This window comes from Panthera tigris, chromosome B3 (genome assembly GCF_018350195.1).
Source record: "Panthera tigris isolate Pti1 chromosome B3, P.tigris_Pti1_mat1.1, whole genome shotgun sequence".
In the NCBI taxonomy this organism is placed as follows: Eukaryota; Metazoa; Chordata; class Mammalia; order Carnivora; family Felidae; genus Panthera; species Panthera tigris.
In genome coordinates this window covers 61,353,273-61,376,911 of record NC_056665.1, presented here as the reverse complement: position 1 = coordinate 61,376,911, position 23,639 = coordinate 61,353,273, and the positions used below count along the sequence as shown (strand labels likewise).

The following is a 23,639-nucleotide window of genomic DNA, read 5'->3' as shown; positions in this document are numbered from 1 at the left end:
CCTTTCCAGGGCCTGGCTCCACCCTTTCTGGGATTGCATTCTGGGCGCCCAAGACCCCCCGTACCCCCCCTTTTTTTGTTTAAGTTTATTTAAGCAATCTCTCCACCCAACTTGGAGCCTGGGCTCACAACCCGGAGGTCAAGAGTCGCATGCTTTTCCGGCTGAGCCAAGCCAAGACGCCCCTGCGCTCGGGACCCTTGAGGGGGAAGATGCACGGCTTGCCCTGCCCTCCACTACCCCACCAGGTAAACTCTATGCCAACACTGAGAACACTCATCCTTCGGATGTGCAGCAGACACAGGCCCTTCTACACACACGACACCCGTGACAGAAGGCAAAGTGTACTTCAGACGATCCTTCTGCACTCACCAGCCTGGATAATCACATCCTAAACCCAGCGCCCAAGTTTGTGGGCAGCACCCAGCAACCTACAAACACCAAGGTGACCTCCCCAGTGCATTTATTGGTGACCAAGAAGGTAAGCATGTAAAAGGAAAGGCAAGGCTTAAGGAAAGAAACACTGTAGGAGTGATGGTGGTGAGGAGAGAAGAAAACAGTCTCCTGATCCCCTTCCTGAGCATCCTGCCTCTGTTCACTGCAGTGTCTCTTCTTGGAAATCCTCTCTTTCTTCTCTCCCACACCCTACCCCCAAAGTCTTTCTCTCCCTTTAAGGCCAAGCTGAAGTGAACTCTAAAACCCCTGCCAACCAGGTCTATTCACTGAACTTTCCTTGAAATCTTACACCTGCACCACTTGTGTGGCTTGTTGGGAACGCACTGCCAATTATCAACTATTACTGGCCACCTTTTCACAAGCATGTATGCTATTCTCTTGAATAGACTGAGTTCCTTGGGGGCACCAGGCCCTCTTTGTTGCATCCATAGTGCTCAGCACCCAGCATATGGCCATGAAAATAGGACCTTAGTAAACCACTGCTTGATTGAAGGCTATGTTAGGGAAGCCAGTGTTAGTCCATTCATCCTTAAACTTTAGCAGGCATCAAAATCACTTTGAGGGCTTGTTAAAACAGATTACTGGGCCTCACCCTCAAGAGTTTCTGAATCAATAGGTCTTGGATAGGACCCAAACAAATTTGCATTTTTAACAAATTTCTAAGTATTCTATAGAATCATTCTTTAGTTCTCTTGGTCTCAACTGTAGCAGTAAATTTCAGCTACTAGTATTTAGCCATCTTTGGGGTCCAAAATAGTCCTGGGCCTGGTCAGAAGTTATGGGGAGTGAGGGAGGAGAACTGGAACCAGAAATGCTGGAAGAATGATAGTAGAAAATCATTGTTTGTTGGGGCGCCTGGGTGGCGCAGTCGGTTAAGCGTCCGACTTCAGCCAGGTCACGATCTCGCGGTCCGTGAGTTCGAGCCCCGCGTCAGGCTCTGGGCTGATGGCTCGGAGCCTGGAGGCTGTTTCCGATTCTGTGTCTCCCTCTCTCTCTGCCCCTCCCCCGTTCATGCTCTGTCTCTCTCTGTCCCAAAAATAAATTAAAAACGTTGAAAAAAAAATTAAAAAAAAAAAAGAAAAGAAAATCATTGTTTGCAACCACTAATGAAATAATCGCTCCAGGCAACTATCATTAATGACTGATAAAACTATTGGGGGGGGGGGGGTGCCTGGGTGGTTCAGTTGGCTGAGCGTCTGATTCTTGATTCCAGCTCAGGTCATGATCCCAGGGTCATGGGATTAAGCCCCACATCGAACTCTGTACTGACAGTGCAAAGCCTGCATGGGATTCTCTCTCCCTTCTCCCCTGGTTGCACTCTCTGTCTCTCAAAATAAATACATAAGTTAAAAAAAAAAACTGTTAAGTGAAAGGTTGATTAGGATTTTATGTATGATGGATCAGGTTGCCAATTTATGAACAACAAACCTTAACATCACTAAAAGTGAGACCACTGGACATAACGTGTCCCCGATGTGATACAATTAGAAGTAAAAACATTTCCCAAGAAAGTTTCATGCCAAAAAATTGGAACCAAATCTAGTGAAGCATCTAGATCTAACTACTAATCTACAGGAAATATGGGTGTTAGAGGAACATGTTAAATGATAACATGAGGATACAATTAACAAAACCCAAATTGTGGAAAATTCTACAAATGACCCAGTTTCTTCTATAATAGATTCTTCTCTTATATATTTACAAATACATAAGAGATTATCAATGAAATATATGGCCCTTCTTTGGATCCTGATTCAAATAAACCTAATATAAAAAGACATTTTTTGAGACTGTTGGGGAAAATTAAACACAAACTGGGTTTTATATGATATTAAGGATTTTTAAAAAAATTATTGGGTATGGATGTGTTTTTTTGAAAAATAAACTTTATTTTAGACTAGTTTTAGATTTACAGAAAAATTGCAAAGAGTTTCCATTTACCCAAAACATAGTTTCTCCATTTTTTTAAGATTTTTTTTTTTTTTAAAGTAATCTCTACAACCAGCATGGGGCTCAAACCCACAACCCTGAGATCAAGAGTTGTCCACTCCACTAACTGAACCAGCCAGGTGCCCCTCATTTTTTAAATAAAGTTTATTTATTTATTTATTTGAGTTATCTCTATCCAACATGGGGCTCAAACCCACAACCCTGAGATCAAGAGTCATGTGCTCTTCCAACTGAGCCAGCCAGGCATGCCCCCCATTTTTAATGTTTTACTTCATTATTTATTCTAGAGAGAGAAGGATAGGGAGAGGGGCAAAGGGAGAGAGAGAGAGAGAGAGAGAGAGAGAGAGAGAGAGAGAGAGAAAATCTTCAGCAGGCTCCACACTTATCACAGAGCCTAATGCTGGTTTCCATCCCACAATTCTAGGATCCTTCCACTCTGAGACAAAGTCAAGAGTCAGTTGCTCAACCAAGTGAGCCACCCAGTTTTTTAAAGTAAAGTCTACCCCCAATTTGGGGCTTGAACTCAGGACCCCAGGATCAAGAGTCACGTGTTCTACTCACTGAGCCAGTCAGGTGCTCCAGTTTCCCGTTTTTAACATCTAACATTCAATGGTACATTTGTTAGAACCAATGAACCAATATTGATACATTATTACCAACTAAAGTCCATATTTTATTCATATTTCCTCAGCTTTACCCTAATGTCTTTTCTCTGTTCCATAAGAACATTTAGTTGTCATGTCTCCTTAGGCTCCTCCTGGTGTTGACAGTTTTGTAGACTTTTTGTTTGTTTGTTTTTGATGAGTTGGACAGAGTAGTACTGGTAGAATGTATAGAATGTCCTTCAGTTGGGTTTTGTCTGATGTTTTTCTCATGATAATACTGGGGTTATAGGTTTTGGGGAAGAACAACACAGGGATGAAATGCTATTTTTATCACATTGTGTCAAGGCACCTACTACCAATATGACCTACGACTGTTGATGTTAACCTTAATCACCTAGAAATTTCAGATCTTTGTACTGTACCACCGCTGCTTCCAATCCCATCCTCTTTGGAAGGAAGTCACTCTGCGTGGCCCACACTTGAATGTGGAGGCTTGCTTCCTCTCCTTAAGGGTGGAGTGTCTACCTAAGTTATTTGTAATTCCTCTGCATGAGAGATTTGTCTATGCTCCCCATTAACTTATTTATTCAAAATATTTGGCCCTTTGATAGACCTCATCATTGTGTGTGGGGAGGATGGGGGAGGGTTTGGGTTTGGGTTTTTGAGCAGTTCTTTTTGGCCCTGTAAGATGCTCTGAGATCATTTTGTATATTTTGTGCCCAATCCTGGAATCAGCCATTTCTCCAAAAGTCCTTAGTTCCTTTTATTGGGAAGTGGAGTTAGAAATCAAAATTTGGGTGCTAGGTATGTTCATTGCTACTGAGGTGTCTTACTTTTAGGCCCTTCTCAACTGACAAAGGAAATATATCTATATATTGTTATATGTGCATATCTATAAATATTTCTATACATAAGCAACTGAATTTATATATGGATGAGGTTTTTATTTGTTAAGTCTGCTACAGTGTAATATTTATAGCTGAAATAATAATATGGCTAAGATTTGCTTTTAAGAACTCCAGGAAAACAACAAAAAATGGGAAAACAGAATACAATTGGCTAAGATAATCAGTGAAGTGGAGTGATAATTACATTGGGGATTATACTGTACTTTGGTCTCTACTCATATATATATTTAAAATATTTCATAATAAAAAGTTAAAAAAAAAAGTCACTGGCCAGGCTGTAGTTAAAGAGGATCAAAAAGAGAAATACAGACAGCTAGATATACAAACAAATATACTCACGCTCACACATATATTTCCTTTGTCAGTTGACAAAGGCCCTTACACATGGAACTCTTCCTTTCAGGGCCATTCCCTAGATGAAATTTTTTTTTTAATGTTTATTTATTTTTGAGACAGAGAGAGACAGAGCATGAACGGGGGAGGGTCAGAGAGAGAGGAAGACACAGAATCTGAAGCAGGCTCCAGGCTCTGAGCTGTCAGCACAGAGCCCGATGTGGGGCTCGAACTCACGGACCGTGAGATCATGACCTGAGCCGAAGTCGGATGCTTAACCAACTGAGCCACCCAGGCACCCGATTCCCTAGATGAAATTTTGAAGAGGACACATTTTTTCTTCCACACATTTAGACCCATCTGCTGTTTCAGAAACCTCAAACTTATTGCTCTCTCCTACCTCCTAAGTTTGCTTTTGGGGAAAAACTCTGACCATTTGAAAGTCCCTCTGTGACTCTACATCCAAGTTCGGTCTCTCCTAGGGATTTACCTTTCTGTTTCATCTTCAGCTGGGCAGGGAATGGCACTGTTTCTGACTCAGGAGCTTCAGGCAAGGGGTGTTTTGCAGGCACAACTGGCATCACACCTGCAGGCAGTTTTCCTCCAAGCCCTGGAGTGGATTCCCTGCCTTCTCTAAGGTGATGGAGAGCACAGTCTTCGACCTTCCCATTCCCTAAGTGGAATTTCCCAACTTTCAATGGGTCCCAAGGATCCATTCTTTCTTAGTAGCTGGGAAATAATGGGTCCTTGGTCACAGGGCAGTGAGACTACCTTGACCCCATCGCTCACCTTGGTTACTTCTTGGTCCACCCACTCTTGCCTGAGTAGGAAGGACAGGAAGGTCCTAACTGAAAAAGAAGCTGAAGCAGGTGCTTCCTGAAACTGCTGGAAATTGCCATCAGGGAGTTCTGCTACTATGGGCAGATGGTTTTTATTTTTATTTCCAGGTTTGTCTGTGTCCTCTCTATCTATCCCTGGCCTCCTTGAGCAGTCCTGGATCATAAAAGGCAGAGTGGGCAGATACTTACTTCATCCAAGTAGGGAGATACCATGGCCCAACCTAGCTCCATCCATAATAATGGGTTGCTGCTGGCCTTTCCTCTCCCTGTATCCCCTTCTTACTCCCCTGGGATAGATCAGAGCTGGCTTTGGTACTGTTCTGAGGACAGCAACTCTTGGGACAGCTGCTCCTGCATTATGTCAAATACATTTCCTGTTGATTTGATTAGTTTCATTCGAAGCAATGCATTTATGAAAGGAAGGGAGATTTTGCAGGCATGAATTTGCACAGGCAGCCAACCTCCTTCAGACACACACACACACACACACGCATTTTCTCCCCATCCACCCACAAAGTGTCAGTCACATTTAGAGTTTGCACAAATGCACACCCTCCCTCATACATCACAATGCACACCCTCTTACCCACCTACACACTTCTTCCACAAAATCACACCTGCTCACATACCCTTAAAGCATGTTCCATGCCAGAAAGAGAGAGAGACAGAGATACATAGAGAGATGGGGTAGATAGGTAAGAAGAATGGGTTTCGAGGGCTCAGGAAAGCAAGCACTCTATGTGGGAGCTGGCTGGCAAGTCAGGAGACCAAGACCCCACAGTACCCCCTACCTTGTAAATAGAAATACTAAGAATTGATAAGGATTCAAAAGCGGGTATAGAGGAAGCAGGGACTCAGGGCTCCTGGCCCCACATGGAAAGTGTGCTGGCCCAGGGTGACAGAGATGTGCCTGAGGCCTACAGCTGAGATAGGAAGTTTGTGAAGGCTGTGAGTACAGAATGCAGTGGCATCCATGACATATCCAGGAAGCCTATTTTGACTGATGGGAAAGGATGGTCCTTAGGCTGGGATTCCCTGTCAGAGTTCAGGAAATGATGGGGAGGAAATGAGGGGAGAAAAGAAAGTGGAAGGTTGGGTTTGGGCTCTAGGTTCAACATCCTCTAGGAGAAGTATTTCCAGTGTCAAACAGAGTCAATAGGAGGAGGCTGCCTTTCATGGGAAACTTGAAATCCCCTGGAGAGAGGAGAGGTGGGGGAGATGGCCTCAAGCAGTGACAAGTGCTTAAGCAGCCACTGTATTGCAGTCTTGCAGCCACTTTGCCACAGTCGTATGGCCCTGGCGAACCTGGCTTCAGCTCCAGACTGTTGTCTGCCTACCCTTATCCAACTCAGCCCAAACTCAGAAGCTGTGGATTCTGGAATGGAGCAAGTCTTTTCCTTTAAGAAAGGGTCCTGAAGCCCACCCACAGTACCCAAGAAAATTGGCAGAGTGCTCAGCTAAACCAGACTTGAGGCCCCTGCCAAGTCTGACAGCCCTTCTGGAATCTCTCCCTGTGTTGCCACCTGGGGGCGCCCCCAGCTGGGTCTGAGGCTGCCACCAGCACTGCTGTTGTTGTTGTCATTAGTATAATTAATAAGCAAGCACTGATGGGGCCAAGTGGAGGAAGAGGCAGGCCCCTGCTGCTCAGGAGAATCCCTGATAAGATCCAGTGTGGCTATAGGAAACAGGAGGCTAAGTGGTTTGTCCTTCCTCCTTACCCAGCACTTCTGGAAGGGCCCTCTGGAGTAATCTCCAGGGGACAGGTAGAGGCAAGGGCAAGGGGAGGGAAACTCTTGGTAGGCTGCATTTGGAATCAGCTGTGTATCTTCCTGACAGGATGTCTTTGAGCACAGCCATCCCCCCGTGATTACTGTGGGGCAGGCCAAGCTCTGAGGCAATTATGAATTAATTTAACAGACATCTGTCTGTTTCTTTATGGAATGCCTATTGTGTGCAAGGTGGTCTACTAATAATAGCTAATGTTTTATTGGATTCTGTGAGGACGTAGCCAACTTCCACACCATGTCCTAGGGAATGGGGGATAGAAGCAGAGGAAGCAACTAGGAAGAATGACAGCCCTAAAAGATATAGGCCATTGGGCTTTGGCCTATGTAGAGTAGCAATGGGGATGTCAGATGAAACCTGAGGATTACCAAAAAGATCTTGGAAAACTCGAGACCCAAGGCTCAAGATCTTGGAGATAAAGGGGTGGGAAATGGCGCGCGAAAAAGGGAAATTTGGGTGAAAGCCTCAAGAAAGAAGCACGAAGGGGTGTTAGTCCAGTGGGGGAAGCCTTGAGTCACGATTTCGGGGCTCTGATGGTTGGGAATCTAGGGGACTGAGATGCTTTATGTCCTGAGAGGGGGGACGAGGTTCCAGCATCAGAGCCTGGACAAAAAATTGGGGTGCGGTAGAGGCTCGAGCGAGGTTTGACGGCAGGATCAGGAGTGCTAGGTTTGAAACGATGCTGGAGTGTGTTTAGGGAAAGGAGGGGCGTGGCTGGCTGCACCACCCGGGCACCAGCAGATCCTCGGGTCGGCACTGGGGAAGCTGGCCCGGGGTGCCGCCGCGGTAGGGGAGCCCCGCGGGCGGGCGCGGGCCGGGAAGGCGGCAGCAGGGTGGGCGCTCGGAGCGAGCCGCCCGAGGCTCCGCGGGGGGCGGTACGAGCTCAGGCTTGCGGGCGGGCTGGTTGGGGAGGAGGCGGCGGCTCAGAGAACATGAATCAGCGGCGGCGGCGACGGCGGCGACGGCTGTGGAAGGAGCGCGGTGGCCCATCAGCGGCCCCGGGGACCCCGCGCTGCTGACGGCGGCCGCCGAGACTCGCTGCGCGCGCGGGTCTCGGAGGCGCGGGCCCCAGCGCCGCCCCCGGACCGGCCCCCGCCCCTCCCGCGGCCCTCCTCTCTCGTCCCTCCTCCTCCGTGCCTCCTCCCTCCTCTCTCCTCCCTTGTCGCTCGCGGGCCGGGCCCGGCATGGTGCGGCGTCGCCGCCGATGGCGCTGAGGCGGAGCATGGGGCGGCTGGGGCTCCCGCCGCTGCCGCTGCCGCCGCCGCCGCCGCCGCCGCTGCTGCTGCTGGCGAGTCTGGCCGCTCTGCTGCTCGCTGAGCCCGCGGCCGCAGGTAGGGGTTGGTCGGGAGGCGGCGGAACGCTGGGGGCTGCGGAGGGGCGCGGCCGGGTGGGCGCCGAGGAACCGCAGCCGAGCCGAGCGAGCCCCGGGCCTGGGCGGGCCGGAGAGTTGGGTGGGGGGACCGGAGCTGGAAGGCCGAGATTGGGGGCAACGCGGGGTGGGGGGGTCGGCTCTGCGCCGGGTCCGCTGCCGGCTCTCGGGCCGGGGCCCCACCCCCAACTTTCTCGCGTCCGGGGCTCTTCGGGTGGAAGGGAAAGGAGTGGGGCTGTGGGCTGAGCGGTCAGAGGGGGGTGTTCGGGACTGGATTTTCCCGCCTCGACGTACCTAGATGTTTACTCTCCGCTCCCCGTCCTGGAGACCCCAATTCTGCCCACCCTACACACGAAGGTCCCACTCTGAAACCACTGGAGCTGGACTGAACAGCCAGGAGGCACACCTGCACCATTGAGGGTACAGGGGCTGTGAGGGTGCCCGGTCACAGAAAACATCTGTACATACTCTAGGTCCTGTACCCACTCAAAGCTTCCTGAAGCGGGGATTGTTGGAGAGGATAGGTTGGAGGAAGGTTGCTGGTCTTTGTAGGGGTTAGCCTCCTGTTCCCACATGGCCACTGAGGCATTTGCCGGTTGTGGGAGTGCTCCTCACAGCACTCTGCATCTCCAAGTTCACACTACACCCCTCTGGGACTGTTGGGTGTGTATGGGGTGTGAGGTTATCCCTCCTTGCCCTGTGACTGGCCCTGTGACACAGGCTAAAGTAGCAGCCATGGAGCTGGCACCTTGTTTTGAGACAGCACTCCCTGGTATATCAGATTCTCAGAGAAGGGAAGGGAAAGAGTGACAAGTATTTACAAGCTGAAAGGGTATATCTCAGAATTAGGGAGCCAAGGAATTTGCCTAGAGTTGCGCAGCAAAGGGTAGGAAGAAGCAGGACTGGATTCAGCTATGTGGATAGTTCACCTGCCCCTCTCTGCTTAAAAACATACCAGAAGACCAGGAGGGGTGTGTGTGTGTGTGTGTGTGTGTGTGTGTGTGTGTGTGTGTGTTCGCGTGCACGCGCTTGTGTGTGTGGATGCCTGCAGAAGGTAGTGCTCCACAGGGTGGCTCCTGTTGGTGTGACAGTAGCTCAGGGGTCTTGGACTCCCTGTTCAGGGCCCCTCCCCTGCCTTCTACCTCCTACCTCCCTAGCACCCGCCCCTGCACACATTCAGGTATTAATAGAGCGGGTGGCTGCCAGGAAGGCTGCCATGTGTTTGATCTGACGTGGTTCTGTAGCCATATGTTCTCCACTTCAGAGGAGCACCCCCTCCTTCTCTTCCTCAGCCTCCTTTCATTTGCCAAGGTGGGATGCGGGTTGAGGTAACACTGCCAACAGCAGTGTGAGTTCTGGCCTGAGACCTTGGGCAGGGAGCTGGCCGCCTGTTGCACTAGATGGGTGCAGCAGTCATTCCCAGGGCAGTACCCTGCCCCAGGTGTATAAGAATGCCCCACCTTTTCAGCCTGGCTTGTCTTCCTTCTGGTGGTTGGGCTTGAACTTAACATTGCCCAGTAGCGAAGTATGCGGAAGAGGTAACTATCTTAGAGCTGGGGGGAACTTGACAGTGGCAGAAATGGTGCCTGGAGAGCTTGTCACATTCCTCTCCCCAGACAAGGCCCAGGCCACCTTCCTTCCCACCCTGTCCAACATCTACTTTCTTGACCATTAGCTGAGAATGAGCCCTCTGACCCAGAAATTACGTTCTGGAAGAGAATAGGTGATATTTCCAGAGACAGGGGCCCTCTCAAGCATACTGACACCTTCTCCTTCCCACCTCTCAGGCCTGAAGCTCATGGGAGCCCCGGTGAAGCTGACAGTATCTCAGGGGCAGCCGGTGAAGCTCAACTGCAGTGTGGAGGGAATGGAGGAGCCTGAGATACAGTGGGTGAAGGACGGGGCTGTGGTCCAGAGTGTGGATCAGGTGTACATCCCAGTCAGTGAGCAGCACTGGATTGGCTTCCTCAGGTGCAGGACTGTGGGGGAAGGTGTGGCATGCCAGCCTGGGGGCAGGTTATGCTTTATGGGGGGGGGCTTGGGAACTGGGGCAATGCTGCTGTCCAGAGGTCTGGGTTTTTTGTTTTTTTTTTTTTTTTCTCGGCATTGTTTGGAAACATCCAGAAGTGGGGGCAGGCTGAACCCACTGAGTCTGCTCAGCACAGCTTCCCCTCTTGACCCTGGGAGGCGAGCCTGGTGTCCTGTTTCCACAGCCTGAAGTCAGTGGAGCGCTCTGATGCAGGCCGGTACTGGTGCCAGGTGGAGGATGGGGGAGAAACCGAGACCTCCCAGCCAGTGTGGCTCACGGTAGAAGGTGAGGAGGCAGGGACACAGGTGGGCATGTTGGCCTGGAGCAGGTGCTGTCTGCTAGTGACCACACCTCTGCAGAAGAAAGCTTGGTGGAAGCTGGGCTGCCCAACTCCCTCTGGGGCCTGACTGACCAGGCTCCAGGCCTTCCCCAGACATTGGAACACCATACCCATTGGAATCTGGGTATTTCAGAGCCAAGGGGGCAACTAGGACTTACAACCTATGGGGTGCAGTCAGTTTCAGTTGTCTGAGCAACAAGCCTCAACCACCCATTTGGGGCTGGACCCTGTTTTGCCAAGTGGCCAGGCCAGGAGGGATGGGGGAGGGGAGGAAGGATCTGCAGCTGCGGGAGCTCAGAGCTGTTCAGCCCAGGAAAACAAAGTGACTAAGAAAGTAACAAAGGGCCCTGAACGGGATCTGGGGCCTGCCAGCAGAACTCTGCTAAAGCTTCCGCCCACTCCCCCTCCCTTTCTGGCCCTCCCCCACTCCCCACCCTCTGCCTCCTCCCTTGCTCTGAGAAGGGCTGTCAGAGCAGGTCTGGGAAGAGAGAAGCCACCATGCCCAAGAGGACAGCATAAAGTATATTCCTAAGGTGCCCAAAGAAGAGAAGCTCCCTCTCCAGCTAGGTGGCCTGTTCTGCAGTTGACCCAATCATGAGGGCCTGTGGGACCTTCTGCATAGAGGGCTACAAATGGTAGCAAACTTGTGGTTTGGGGTGGTTGGAAACTGAGAGGTGGCAAGGCTCATTCCCCACCCCCCCTTTCTCCTTAGGTGTGCCATTTTTCACTGTGGAGCCAAAAGATCTGGCAGTGCCACCCAATGCCCCTTTCCAGCTGTCTTGTGAGGCCGTGGGTCCCCCTGAACCTGTTACCATTGTCTGGTGGAGAGGAGGCACAAAGGTTGGGGGACCTGCTCCCTCTCCTTCTGTTTTAAATGTAACAGGTGAGCAGCATCAGGAGGGGCTTTGAGCAGGGGTGGTGAGGCTGGCAGAGTTCAAATCTGTGTAAATCACCAGGTATGGTATTGTGAATGTCCAGAAAACACCCCAGTGCCTGGGTACCTGACCTGCACCATTACTAAGCTCATTGAGTCAGGTGTGCTAGGCTGGCAGATAGGCCGATTAGTGGTGATCCTGCTGGGTGTGTTTGGAGGGTGCTGGAGCCTCTCCCTGTCTTTCACAGTAGTCCAGGCCATGCACAGCTGGCCCTGGGAGATGGAATCATGTGGAACCAGGGGCACCCATTCCCCCCACCCCTCCCAAGGGAAGGAGCCAGGAACCAGCCCACGCAGAACTAGGAGGAGTGTCTGGCAGACTTGCCTAGAAGACAAGAGTCTGGGGCTGCAGAGTGGGGAATGGCAGGGAGAAGGAAAGGTGGGGGGTGGCAGTACAAAGATACAGGAGCCGCCTCTCCTAATGGCCCTTTCCAGAAATTTCTAGACATTTTCTCAAATAACTATATTTATCCATACCTCCACACAGATACACCCAAAGCAGTAATGCACACCCACCTGGACCCCAAGATCCTCACACACATACTGAGGCTCGTGAGGTTCACTTATCTGTGAAATAAAGCTAAAGTTCCTGGTTGAGGCTTGAACTGACCAAAAAAGTTGAGAATCTGAGCTTGGTCTCACACACTGGAAGGTGGGAGGGACAGGTTCTGTTGTGCCAAGTGCCCTAGCAATATGAATCTTGAGAAGAGGTGGGCTGCGGGACCTGATGAGGAGGTGCTGGGCTGGAGCAGATTAGAGGGAAGTTTGGGTTCAGTTTTCTCCAGATGTACGTGGTTGGGACCTCAGACAGCCAGCCTGATAATAAGCACTCACTGAACTCCTACTCCACACATCACACTGTGCTAGGCACCACGGGGGATCTAGGGAATACAAAAGAAATAGAAGCCATCAGTCCAGCCCCCAAGGAATTAGTGTAATTGGGGAGACAAGACACATGCATAAAGAACTGAGAACTATTGCAAGGCAAAGAATCTGCAAATGTAACAACGATAAGGCATAGAGCAAATAAAGAAGGGCTCTGGAATGTGCAATAAAGGAGTGAACAGAAAAGGGAGGGAGCTTTGTGCTATCTTCAGGAGGTGGGATTGAGGTAGGGGGGAGTAGTAGAACATTCCTCAAGTGTTCACTGTGCCATGCAATTTATGTGTGTTACGTCATTTGGTTCTCACAATTCTCCCATTTGGGAGATGAGAAGACAGAGCCCCAGCATTGGGGTTTATATCCAGGCGCATTAGACTCCAAAGTCCCTGTTGTTTCCAACATATCCCATTGTTTAGCCCTTCCCTCTGGCTTGAGGGACTTCTAGGATACTCAGATCCAGAGTCTACATATCCCCCTTCCCTGGTGGTCCCAGAATAAATGCAAGTTGCTGCTTGGGGGGCGCTGACTGAGGTTTTCTGGCCTCAGGGGTGACCCAGAGCACAGTGTTCTCCTGTGAAGCTCACAACCTTAAAGGCCTGGCCTCTTCTCGCCCAGCCACTGTTCGCCTTCAAGGTAGGAAGACTGGCAGGAGGACTGGTGGGGGGGAGGGAAGGAGGGAAGGAGAGTGGGCGAGTCAGGGGCGTTCTCAGCCAGCTGATGAAGTTACAGTCATTTGGTGTTCTAGCTTCCCGCAGCCCTGCTGGGATCTGAGGGATGAGGGGTTAATTGGCAGAGCTCCATCCCTAGTGAGGGCACCTGAGACCCTGCCGTGGCTGAGATGAGAATAGAAACCTGACGTCACAGCAGATTTCCCATCACGAAGCAGAGTCCTTGCGAGGGAGGGAGAGAGGGAGCGAGCAGGAGATGGTCAAGGCTCATGCCCAACCTTGCTTCTGCCAGCCCCTGTGGAGGGAATGGGGCTGGGGAAAACAGCCTAGCAGGTTGATAGAGGAGATCCAAAGGGCTGGTATGCACAAAGGGAGGGAAAAGGGAGGGAGAGAGCCAGTGTGTGGAGGAATGGCTTATGGCTGCAGGGACAGCTTCTCATTTGTATCTCTCAAGGCCGAGGCGCTGTCCCCACATGCACCCACTGTCTTACCCTATTCCTTGGTCAGACAGGGCCCCTGATTCATAGAGAGGCGACCTCTCTCTCCAGCCAACGCACCCTCCTGGGTATGAGCAGCTATCCCTTACTGGTTGCTTGGCTTGTATATTACTATGGTCCTGGGAGTGCTGAGTAGCCATCGTTAGGTTGGGGGAAACTCTAGACCTTAGGGAGGGACTCAAGGCTTGACTCCCATGCCTTCTGCTTCCTCATATCCTTGATGGGCACTGAACTCCAGGGCACTGACTCTCACTCCCTGTCCACAGCACTGCCCGCAGCCCCCTTCAACATCACAGTGACAAAGCTCTCCAGCAGCAATGCTAGTGTGGCCTGGACACCAGGTGCTGATGGCCTAGCCCTGCTCCAGTCATGTACAGTCCAGGTAGGCTGAGAGGGAGGACAGACTCTCCTGGCCATGTTTGTTCTGTGGCTGCCTTGGTGGCACTTTGTTCGCAGTGGTATCACTTTTACCTACACTTGCCCATAGGACTTGGTTTCTGGCCCTGTTCAGGTGTTGCTGTCTTACCAGGAACAACTCAACCCACTGTCCCTTATTATAGGGTACTCTGGTAACCAAGTGACTTGGCAAGTTGGCTCTAACCTGTACATTCTTCAGGCTGGAAAGCAGATCACTAGAGCAGATTTGGGATGCCTGGAAGGATTTTTCTTATGTCGGCAAAAACCCAAACCTTTGATTTAGCTGATACCTGTACCCTTATGCCCCACCCCCTGACTCATGCCAAAGAGAACAAGGGGATCTGAGGGGTTCTAAACACCAGAGAGTGGAAAATCTGGGTAAGGTAATAACAAAAACAAGAAGCAATGCATGAAGCCTTATTTTCATTTGTTTACTCAAAGGTATTTAATGAACACTTTGAAACTGTTCTAGGCAGTCCCCTGCCCCTGGCAGGAGAGGTCCCTGCTACTCTGGTCTATACCATTTAGAGGATGCCACTGTGGCCTTTCTTTGGCTGTACCCCTTGCCCCTGGGCAAGGAGTCTGTAGAGCCAAGGGGATATGCCTATCTAGATCATGAGGACACCCCCTTCCCTTTCCCCAACTGCCACACTACACCATATTCTAGATACTAGGGATGTCTTGCCTTATGGTCCCCAGTCTGCTTCCAGGGCCTGGCTCATCTTTGGTTTGTGCACCTCTAAGTCCAAAGGGCAGCCATTGTGGGGGATGGGTATGCAGGCAACATTGTCCACACCCGGGCATCTGATGTTCCTCTCGGTACAGACCCTTGGCTCGGAGGCTTCGTCTTCTTGTGCCACCACATTCTGGCTTGGGAATTAAAGGAATCAGAGGTTTATAAATGCAAACCTGACCTTCCAGGTTGTTTGGAAGCTTTATTTGTCAATATACGAAGACGGAATATTTTATTTAATAATTTGTTAGCTGATTTATAACATTTAAATTTTTTTTTTTCAACGTTTATTTATTTTTGGGACAGAGAGAGACAGAGCATGAACGGGGGAGGGACAGAGAGAGAGGGAGACACAGAATCGGAAACAGGCTCCAGGCTCTGAGCCATCAGCCCAGAGCCTGACGCGGGGCTCGAACTCACGGACCGTGAGATCGTGACCTGGCTGAAGTCGGACGCTTAACCGACTGCGCCACCCAGGCGCCCCTATAACATTTAAATATTTAGCCCCATGGTACATGGGTCTCCATTTGTACTCTTGCCCTGGGCCCCCAAAATGTAAGGTGAAGTCTTGGTTCATGTGCCCCTAGGCTCTCAGTTACTCTGCCCTTGAGAAACTGAGACTTTGCACTGTTACAATACATGATAACTCTTATAACCCAATTATGAACTGAGCATAAAAGGGCATGAGTTTTCTGGAGTAGATGAGAAAGTCTTTGATAGAAAAAGTGGTATTTGCACTCAATCTTAAAAGATGAGTTGGACTTTCCTATGAAGAGCAAGCAAGATCATTCCAAGCAAAGGAACAGCATTTGCAAATGCATGGAGATGTGGAACCTGGTGTGTTATTGGAGTGGTGGGCGGTGGGAGGGGGTGGGTTGCAAGTGTTTGCTGATAGGCTTGGAGGAGTCATTAACTCAAGATCCCCCACCCCCCATGCCTATGCCACAATACCATTTTCTATCTCCGTTCTCTCCCTCATTACTTTGCTGCTTTTCTGTAGGTGACACAGGCACCAGGAGACTGGGAAGTCCTGGCTGTTGTGGTCCCTGTGCCGCCTTTTACCTGCCTGCTCCGGGACCTGGCACCTGCCACCAACTACAGTCTCAGGGTGCGCTGTGCCAATGCCTTGGGGCCTTCTCCATATGCTGACTGGGTGCCCTTCCGGACAAAGGGTCTAGGTAAGGGACTTAGCAAAGTGGCTGGGCAGGGCTCCAGTGGGGAAGAGGTGATGTTGGCTCCAGTTCTGAATGAGGTTGCTTGAGAGAGAAGCTACCCGAAAAAGAGATTCCTGCCTCATTCAGCAAACACTGAGTGTCTGCTGCATGCCTATGAACTAGATAAATCCAGCTCCCTTCCCATGCAGCTTTAGTTCTAGGGGGGTGGAACAGACAAGCAGATTAGAAAAGATCAGATAATACCAGAAAAGATTGATGAAGAGTGCCCCAGGGTGGTCCAGGCATACCCCCGTAAAGAGACTGAGGTTTGAATGATAAGGAAGGAGCCACACCGGGGGGAATCAATGCAGAAGAGGGCTTAGCAAGTGCAAAGATCCTATGATAGGAACTTGCTTGTATTTCTCTTAGCAATTGCAAAGAGGCTGGTGGGGCTTTGAGGGGGAAGTGGTGAAGGATGCTCCTGAGGCAGTAACCAAGAGCAGCACTGTACCTAGCAGGGTGCTGTGGGTCCTGCCTTTACTCACTGGTCCTCCACAGGATTAAAAGTGAGAGCAGTCAGGACTGGGAGGCAAGCTTTAAACCCCACCCGTAGCTCTCTGAGCTGTGTAGTTCTTGGGAGTTGGTTCCAAAGGCCAGCATGGGATAGTGATAGTGGGAAGGGCAGGGCTCTTAATAGCCTTCTCTCTTCGGGTACAGCCCCAGCCAGCGCTCCTCAGAACCTCCATGCCATCCGCACAGACTCAGGCCTCATCCTGGAGTGGGAAGAAGTGATCCCTGAGGGCCCTTTGGAAGGCCCCCTGGGACCCTATAAGCTGTCCTGGGTTCAAGACAACGGAACCCAGGTAAGGGGCACCCAGGTAAGGGGAGACAAGCTTCCATTCTTCAGGTGTACCAGAGTCAGCTCTCAGGGCTCTAAGGCCTTTAGAGCTTCTGAATGGCCGTCCTTGGTGGGCTCAGCCTCCCACCACTCGAGTGAGAGGGAGTCCACTTTTCCCCACCTTCCCCTGCAGGCTTCTTCCCTCCTTATTGGATGGTGTCTCCAGTTAGGATTGCATCCGGTGGGTGGCTGCTTTGTTTGTAAAGCAGGAAGCACATTCCTGCACCAATTGGGGAGGGGAGGGTGCAGATAAGATCATCTTATCCCAAGCCTAGTTCCCTCCCATCCCCCACCTCTGCCAGCCAGGACTGAGCCTTGTTTGTGTTCAGGAGAGGCCTCTGCAGCCTGGAGCAGGAATGTGATGACTCCCAGCATGTTGTGTTCCTGAAGCCCCTGAACCCACAGTGTCCCTTGCCTCCTGTGTTCCTAGCTAGACCTTTTTCTGACTTTCAGGCCCCAGCTGGAGGCCTTTTCCTCAGACTCAAGTATGGGATGGGGGCTTTTCCTGGCTGCAGGGTGAGCTGACAGTGGAGGGGACCAGGGCCAACTTGACAGGCTGGGATCCCCAGAAGGACCTGACTGTGCGTGTGTGCGTCTCCAATGCAGTTGGCTGTGGGCCTTGGAGTCAGCCACTGGTGGTCTCTTCTCACGACCATGCAGGTAAGGCCTACAGGGGAAGGGCACAGGGGAGCAAGGCTTTCAAGGGCAACCTAGACTGGTGGAAGGAGGCTGGCAGTACCTTTCCTGCTAATAGACCCAAAGACTCAGCAGTTGAGGCCAGGGTTGGTATTTAAACTAAAAGTCATTCTTCTCCCCCTGCCACAGGACTAGCATAGGAATCTCTGGTCGAGTTGTAAGTCCCAATAGCCAGGGCCAATCACTGACAGGGTAGGAACTCTTGGGTCTTCCTTTGGAGCTGCTTTCCACTTGGGACTTTTATTGACTTAAGAGAACCTCTTGACCAGACCAGATGGCCATCATTGGAAAATTCTAAAGGGACTCTTTTATGTCAGCCTAGCTCATGCCACTCCCCCTGTCTCCCACAGGCCAGCAGGGCCCTCCCCATAGCCGTACATCCTGGGTGCCTGTAGTCCTGGGTGTGCTGACAGCCCTAGTGACGGCTGCTGCCTTGGCCCTCATCCTGCTTCGAAAGAGGCGGAAGGAGACACGGTTCGGGTAAGGGGGTAAGGACATGGAGGGAGAGGCAAGTGGTGACTGTAGATCTTGGAGCTGATTCCAAGTCCTGGGTTTCTTCTTAGGCAAGCCTTTGACAGTGTCATGGCCCGGGGGGAGCCAGCCGTTCACTTCCGGGCAGCCCGGTCCTTCAATCGGGAAAGGCCTGAGCGCATCGAAGCCACACGTGAGTGTGGGGAATCATAGGAGGAAAAATGGACTGTCTTTTTTTCTTCCTTTCTTTTTTAATGTTTATTTATTTATTTTTGAGAGAGAGGGAGAGAGTTCACCTGAGCTGAGGAGGAACAGAAAGAATCCCAAGCAGTCTCCACACCCAGCCCTGAGCCTGACAAAGGGCTCCATCTATGGGGGGCTTGATCGCCCCACCGTAAGATCATGACCTGAGCCGTAATCAAGAGTCACAGGCTTAACCGACTGAGCCACCCTGTTTTTTGATGTTTATTTGTTTATTTTTGAGAGAGAGAGGGAGAGAGCCCCTAACTACATTCTTTTTGCTAGCTCATTAATTTGACCAGTGTGTCTGATCTACCCTCATGGATGTCTCCATCCCAGCTATGGGAGAGCTAAACTAAGCTCATGTCTGCACTGAGGGTGGAGCCGGGGGTACGAGTCAGGAGCAGGAGAGGCCCCTCTCCTTTCTTACCACCCCTCTCCCCACAGTGGACAGCTTGGGCATCAGTGATGAACTCAAGGACAAACTGGAGGATGTGCTCATCCCAGAGCAGCAGTTCACCCTAGGCCGGATGTTGGGCAAAGGTGTGTGGGGCTGCACAGTGATTGGCAGGAGTGGAGTTTGCCATATCGGGGTGTGTTTGGTTGCTCCTGTCACTTTGGGGGTGTAGATTTAGGGCAGCTCCTATAAACAGGATCTATTTGTAAATGCCTGAGTTTGGGATGTTTGGAGGAATGGTGGCTGGGGATGAGGAGGACTGAGGAGCACTCCCAGCATACTCCCTTTGGCTGCAGACAAAGGAGCCTCCTGCAATGTCCCCAGAGTCTAGTGATTTGTGTCCCTGTGGAGGGTCACCTGGGAGGAAAGGAGGTGGGAGGCAGTAGGGCAAGGTGGCCTCACCGTCATTTGGGTCGGTTCCTAGGAGAGTTTGGTTCAGTGCGGGAGGCCCAGCTGAAGCAAGAGGATGGCTCCTTTGTGAAAGTGGCTGTCAAGATGCTGAAAGGTGAGTGAAGAGTAGTAGACATGGAGTGAGGAGTGGAAGGGGTGACTGATACAGAAGCAGGCTCTGCTGGGTCCTTAGACTTTCCAAGAAGAGTTACTCATCACTAAGTAGGATGCTGCCTGTGCCCCGTGAATAATTCAAAGGCATAAACCCACACAAGTTTGTGCCCTAGCCTTTGCTCTCTGCCATCAGCAGTGACTCCTCTGAGCTCATTCAGGGTGATTAAAGCTGTGGTTGCTTGAGCTTCTGGGCTATCTAAACCAAAGGGAAGACCATTAGCAAGCAGAGAGGTTGTTGGATAGCCCCACTCCATGGGGGTTTCTCCTGCTCATGCCAGTCTGTTTCCTGAACCCCCTGGGAAGCCCAGGAAGGACAAAGCCTAGGAGTCTTGGATCAGAATTGTGGGCACATCTCCCTCATTCCCTCTCTCCTATCTTTTTTTCCAGCTGACATCATTGCTTCCAGCGACATTGAAGAATTCCTCAGGGAAGCAGCTTGCATGAAGGAATTTGACCACCCACATGTGGCCAAGCTTGTTGGTGAGCTCCTTCTTAGGGGAGGCAGATATACAATAGAGCTAAAACTGTGTTCCGCCAAGGTGGGAGGGCAGCCTGTGGGAGAGAAGTTTGAACTTACGTGGTGAATAAGCAGATAGCAAAATAGCAAGGAGAGTCCTGGCTGAAATCTGATCAGACTCAGGTAAGGAATTTAGTGTGCAGGCCCTGTACCAAAGGTCTGCACATGAAGACTGCCCGTTTGAACAGAGGCAGAGAAGGAGGGGACAAGAAGATGCTCCAGAGATCTAGGGGCAGCCAAATCTTGAGTAGTCACCAGGCCACTGTGGACTTATGGAGAAGGAACAGAGCCAGGGCTAGAGGTAGGACCTAGCAGTTGGGAGGCTCACGCAGACCCCTAAGCTGTCTCTTGACGTTTATGTGCCCTGCTTCTGACTCTCCCTTGTCCCCAGGGGTGAGCCTCCGAAGCAGAGCCAAAGGCCGTCTCCCTATCCCCATGGTCATCTTGCCCTTCATGAAGCATGGGGACCTGCACGCCTTCCTGCTCGCCTCCCGGATTGGGGAGAATCCCTTTGTGAGTGCCTGGGGTGGAATGGCCAGGAGTTGGAAAGGGACAAAGACCCTGGGAGAGAATTTGGCTTGGTGAGCAGGGCTGATCAAGCTGGTTGGGAAGAGGCAGGCTGGGTTTTACCCTTTTTATGCTAGAAGGCTTCCTTCTCCCTCAGAGCCCTGCTGGGCATTTTAGTCTGGGCAAGGGCCCTTTCTGAGAGAAGAGATCTGTGGAATCCCACATGAGGAGTGTCTTGACTCTTGGGTGCTGTCTCTCTCTCAGGTCTGCCAAAGCTTCTTTGTCTTGGGAAGTCCCTCCATCCCCCTCCTTTCATTAATTCCAAGGACAGTCATTAGGCTTTCTGGCCAGAGAAGCCCCAGGGAACCCCATTCATCTTGCCCTGGCTGGGTGGGCAGATCTAGCCTGAGTTTGCTCTGTCTGCCCCACCAGAACCTGCCCCTGCAGACCCTGGTCCGGTTCATGGTGGACATTGCCTGTGGCATGGAGTACCTGAGCTCCCGGAACTTTATCCACCGAGACCTGGCTGCTCGGAATTGCATGTATGTGAATTCCGGAGGGCTTGGGTGGGAACGAGCAGCTAATGACAGGAAGACTAATGGTCAGTTCTCGCCTGGGACTGTATCTGCTATGCGTGGGGACAGCTGGGGAGCAAAGATACTCTGATTTTAGTATGGCTGCCAGCATGGGGGAAGGCTGACTCCACCCTCCAACACCCCTCACAGGCTGGCAGAAGACATGACGGTGTGTGTGGCTGACTTTGGGCTCTCCCGGAAGATCTATAGCGGGGACTACTATCGCCAGGGCTGTGCCTCCAAATTACCCGTCAAGTGGCTGGCCCTGGAGAGCCTGGCTGACAACCTATATACTGTGCACAGTGACGTGGTGAGCCGGGGAGCACAGTGAGGCCTGGTGGTAACATAAGCAGTGTGGCCCAGGTGTGTGGGTGGAACTTTAGAATCCTCAGGGACCTAGCCAGGTCTCTGGGCTTTGGCTGCCCCCTTATAACACCTCTATGCTCTAAGATGTGCTTGTCTTAGGGTTCTGCCCAGCTCAGGGAGCCTAATGACATCTCCCCTCCAACCTCGCTTTTTCCCAGTGGGCCTTCGGGGTGACCATGTGGGAGATCATGACGCGTGGGCAGACGCCATATGCTGGCATTGAGAATGCTGAGATTTACAACTACCTCATCGGCGGGAACCGCCTGAAACAGCCTCCAGAGTGTATAGAGGACGTGTGAGTGCCCTGGGAAGGGGATTCTGGGAGGAAATAGGAATTTGGGGGTTCAGGTGCTGGCTGCCAGCACAGCTGCTGGTCCAGTGGGAGCTCAGAACCTCAGTTGGACCTTTTGTTTTTTGGTCCTTGTCATTAGAGGGACCCCAAACTGCCTCTTTATCTGCCACCTCCTGTTTTCTTTCTCTCTCCTTTTCCCATCCTGTGTTTCTTGTTCTACCTTTTTTTACATGTTTTCTCCAGTTTTCAGGAGGAACCAGGAACCCTGAGGGCAGAAGGTACAGGGTTGAGCAACAGTGCAAGTTTCTGTCACCTTCTTCCCACCCCCGCTACTTCTCAGTCCCCAGCTAGTCTAAGAAAACCTCCTAGGCTGAGCCCTCCCTCCCCCTCAGAGAGGGCTGCATCAGGGCAAGAAAAAACTGCTGCTCTATCACATTCCTTGCTAGACAAGGAGGGGGCGCTGGGGGCGGGAGGTTGGCCTCCTCTTGAGGGAGTGGAGAGACCTAAGGTCCTGGGGAGAAGGGACCTGCCTTCTTTCCTTTCTGGGAGCCTGGAGCCTTTGGGAGTGGGACAGGGTAGGGATACACACCCACTGAATAGGGGAGTGTTGTGAGCCCCTCGTGACTGGAAGACAGTGTTACCAGCATTAGCTGGGTACTTTACAGGCATTCTTTCAGGTAATCCCCCTCTAACCCTGTTAGGAAAAGTCTGTCATTATCACCGTTTTGTAGATGAGGAACTGAGATTAAAGAGGTTAAGTAACATGGCCAAGGTCATACAGCTATTAAGTAGATGAGTTGGGATGTGAACCTAGATCTCTGTGATTTTGGAATATGTGCCTTTTAACCATGACACCAAATGGAATTTGTTCTAGTGTTATTTCCCACACTGTGCAAGCCAGAGTTTCCCTGGCGCCCTGGAGGACCTTTTCACTAGTACCGGGGGGGGGAGGGCATCCACATTGATCCAGTGAAGGAATCTGCTCCCTATTTCTTGCTGTGGGGTTGGACCACCAGAGGTCCAAGAAACATGGATAGGTAGAGGAAGTCTCAGCCCGAATGGTGGAGTCCTGTTTCTCTAGGGCAGTGACCTTGAAGTGCCCTGAACCTGGACTGTGTGTCAGAGGGAAATCTGAGCGCACTAGCTAGGCCTTACACCTCCTACTTATTCAGCACAGCTCAGGACATGGCAGGATCCGAGGTCTCCTTGTGGCTGTAGCCACAAGGAAGATCTGGAGCTGTAGAGGCTTTGCTGAGCAGTGGGGACCAGGCCCGACTTAGTTGCCTCCCAGGCTGGAGCTACTGTTGTCAACAGGGCGGGCGCTGGCTTCCTACCAGGCAGCCTGGTGGACAGGCGCCAGTTGGCTCCTAGCACAGCCTTGACAGTGTATCCCAGCCTGGCCACGTACTCATGGCCCCGACCATTTCCATGGCCTCCTCGATGTCTGGCACCATTCCTCCCATCATTGGGGGCCCTTGTCAGGAAGGCTAGTGTGTGGGGAGCATTTAGGGCTTCCTGTTGTGGGCACAAGGGAGTCAGGCATTTGCGCTGCCTGGATCTGGTCTCAGCCTCTTGCAGTTACTTCTTTTTTTTTTCTCTTCCTTAAGCCTGAGGCATTCCCCAGGAACAGGGATAAGACCTCAGGGAATCTGTAAGGCTCCTGAATGTGTATGTAAAAAGTGTTCCTGCCTGGGGGAGAGGGCTGGAAGCTTTTCTAGGTTCAAATGTGTCCGTGAACAATGAAGATTTAAGTCTGCCTGAGTGGGTGAGGATTCAGGACAAAGGGCGGCTATTCAAATCCTTTCCATTAAAATAACAGTGACTCCAAGCTGTGTTCTGCAAGACAAAAACACTCCTAGTGCCCCCTCCCAATATAACATAGGAGGGACTCTTGGAACCTCACTTTCTACCTGCTTCTACATGTGTGACCTTAGTCAAGGTTTTTAACCTCTCTCGGCCTCAGTTTCCCCATTGGTGAAATCGGGATCATTTATTTCACACATTTATTTGTGCGAATTAAATAATACGTGTAAAATACTTAGAAGAGTGCCTGATACATAGTAAGTGCTTTATATGGGTGTGTTAAAGAAAAGTTTTCAAACTCCTGGTTCTGTATGTTTAAGGGGCCTCAGCTTCCCCTTTGGGCTCCTCACTGTCTCC

The 23,639-nt window shown here is 51.2% G+C and overlaps 1 protein-coding gene across 5 annotated transcripts in view; it reads left to right on the top strand.

The window, feature by feature from the left end:
• Positions 1 to 43: 43 nt before the first annotated feature.
• Positions 44 to 23,639, top strand: part of TYRO3 (TYRO3 protein tyrosine kinase) — a 40,990-nt gene continuing 17,394 nt past the window's right edge. For 2 of the 5 annotated variants that reach the window (XR_006218658.1, XM_042989112.1), the window contains exons 1-18: positions 8,057 to 8,204; positions 10,030 to 10,213; positions 10,456 to 10,556; positions 11,324 to 11,494; positions 12,974 to 13,060; positions 13,859 to 13,974; positions 15,743 to 15,920; positions 16,614 to 16,759; positions 17,310 to 17,454; positions 17,841 to 17,970; positions 18,054 to 18,154; positions 18,649 to 18,744; positions 19,083 to 19,163; positions 19,610 to 19,702; positions 20,131 to 20,252; positions 20,679 to 20,788; positions 20,972 to 21,131; positions 21,346 to 21,482. Coding sequence is in view for 1 of the 5 variants with exons in the window: in XM_042989112.1 (XP_042845046.1) it covers positions 8,078 to 8,204; positions 10,030 to 10,213; positions 10,456 to 10,556; positions 11,324 to 11,494; positions 12,974 to 13,060; positions 13,859 to 13,974; positions 15,743 to 15,920; positions 16,614 to 16,759; positions 17,310 to 17,454; positions 17,841 to 17,970; positions 18,054 to 18,154; positions 18,649 to 18,744; positions 19,083 to 19,163; positions 19,610 to 19,702; positions 20,131 to 20,252; positions 20,679 to 20,788; positions 20,972 to 21,131; positions 21,346 to 21,482 (2,285 nt within the window). In the remaining 4 variants the exon portion in view is untranslated. Of the gene's footprint in view, positions 246 to 7,685; positions 7,707 to 8,045; positions 8,205 to 10,029; positions 10,214 to 10,455; positions 10,557 to 11,323; positions 11,495 to 12,973; positions 13,061 to 13,858; positions 13,975 to 15,742; positions 15,921 to 16,613; positions 16,760 to 17,309; positions 17,455 to 17,840; positions 17,971 to 18,053; positions 18,155 to 18,648; positions 18,745 to 19,082; positions 19,164 to 19,609; positions 19,703 to 20,130; positions 20,253 to 20,678; positions 20,789 to 20,971; positions 21,132 to 21,345; positions 21,483 to 23,639 lie in introns of those variants that run through there. The other 3 variants (XR_006218661.1, XR_006218659.1, XR_006218660.1) reach the window with 3 other exon arrangements.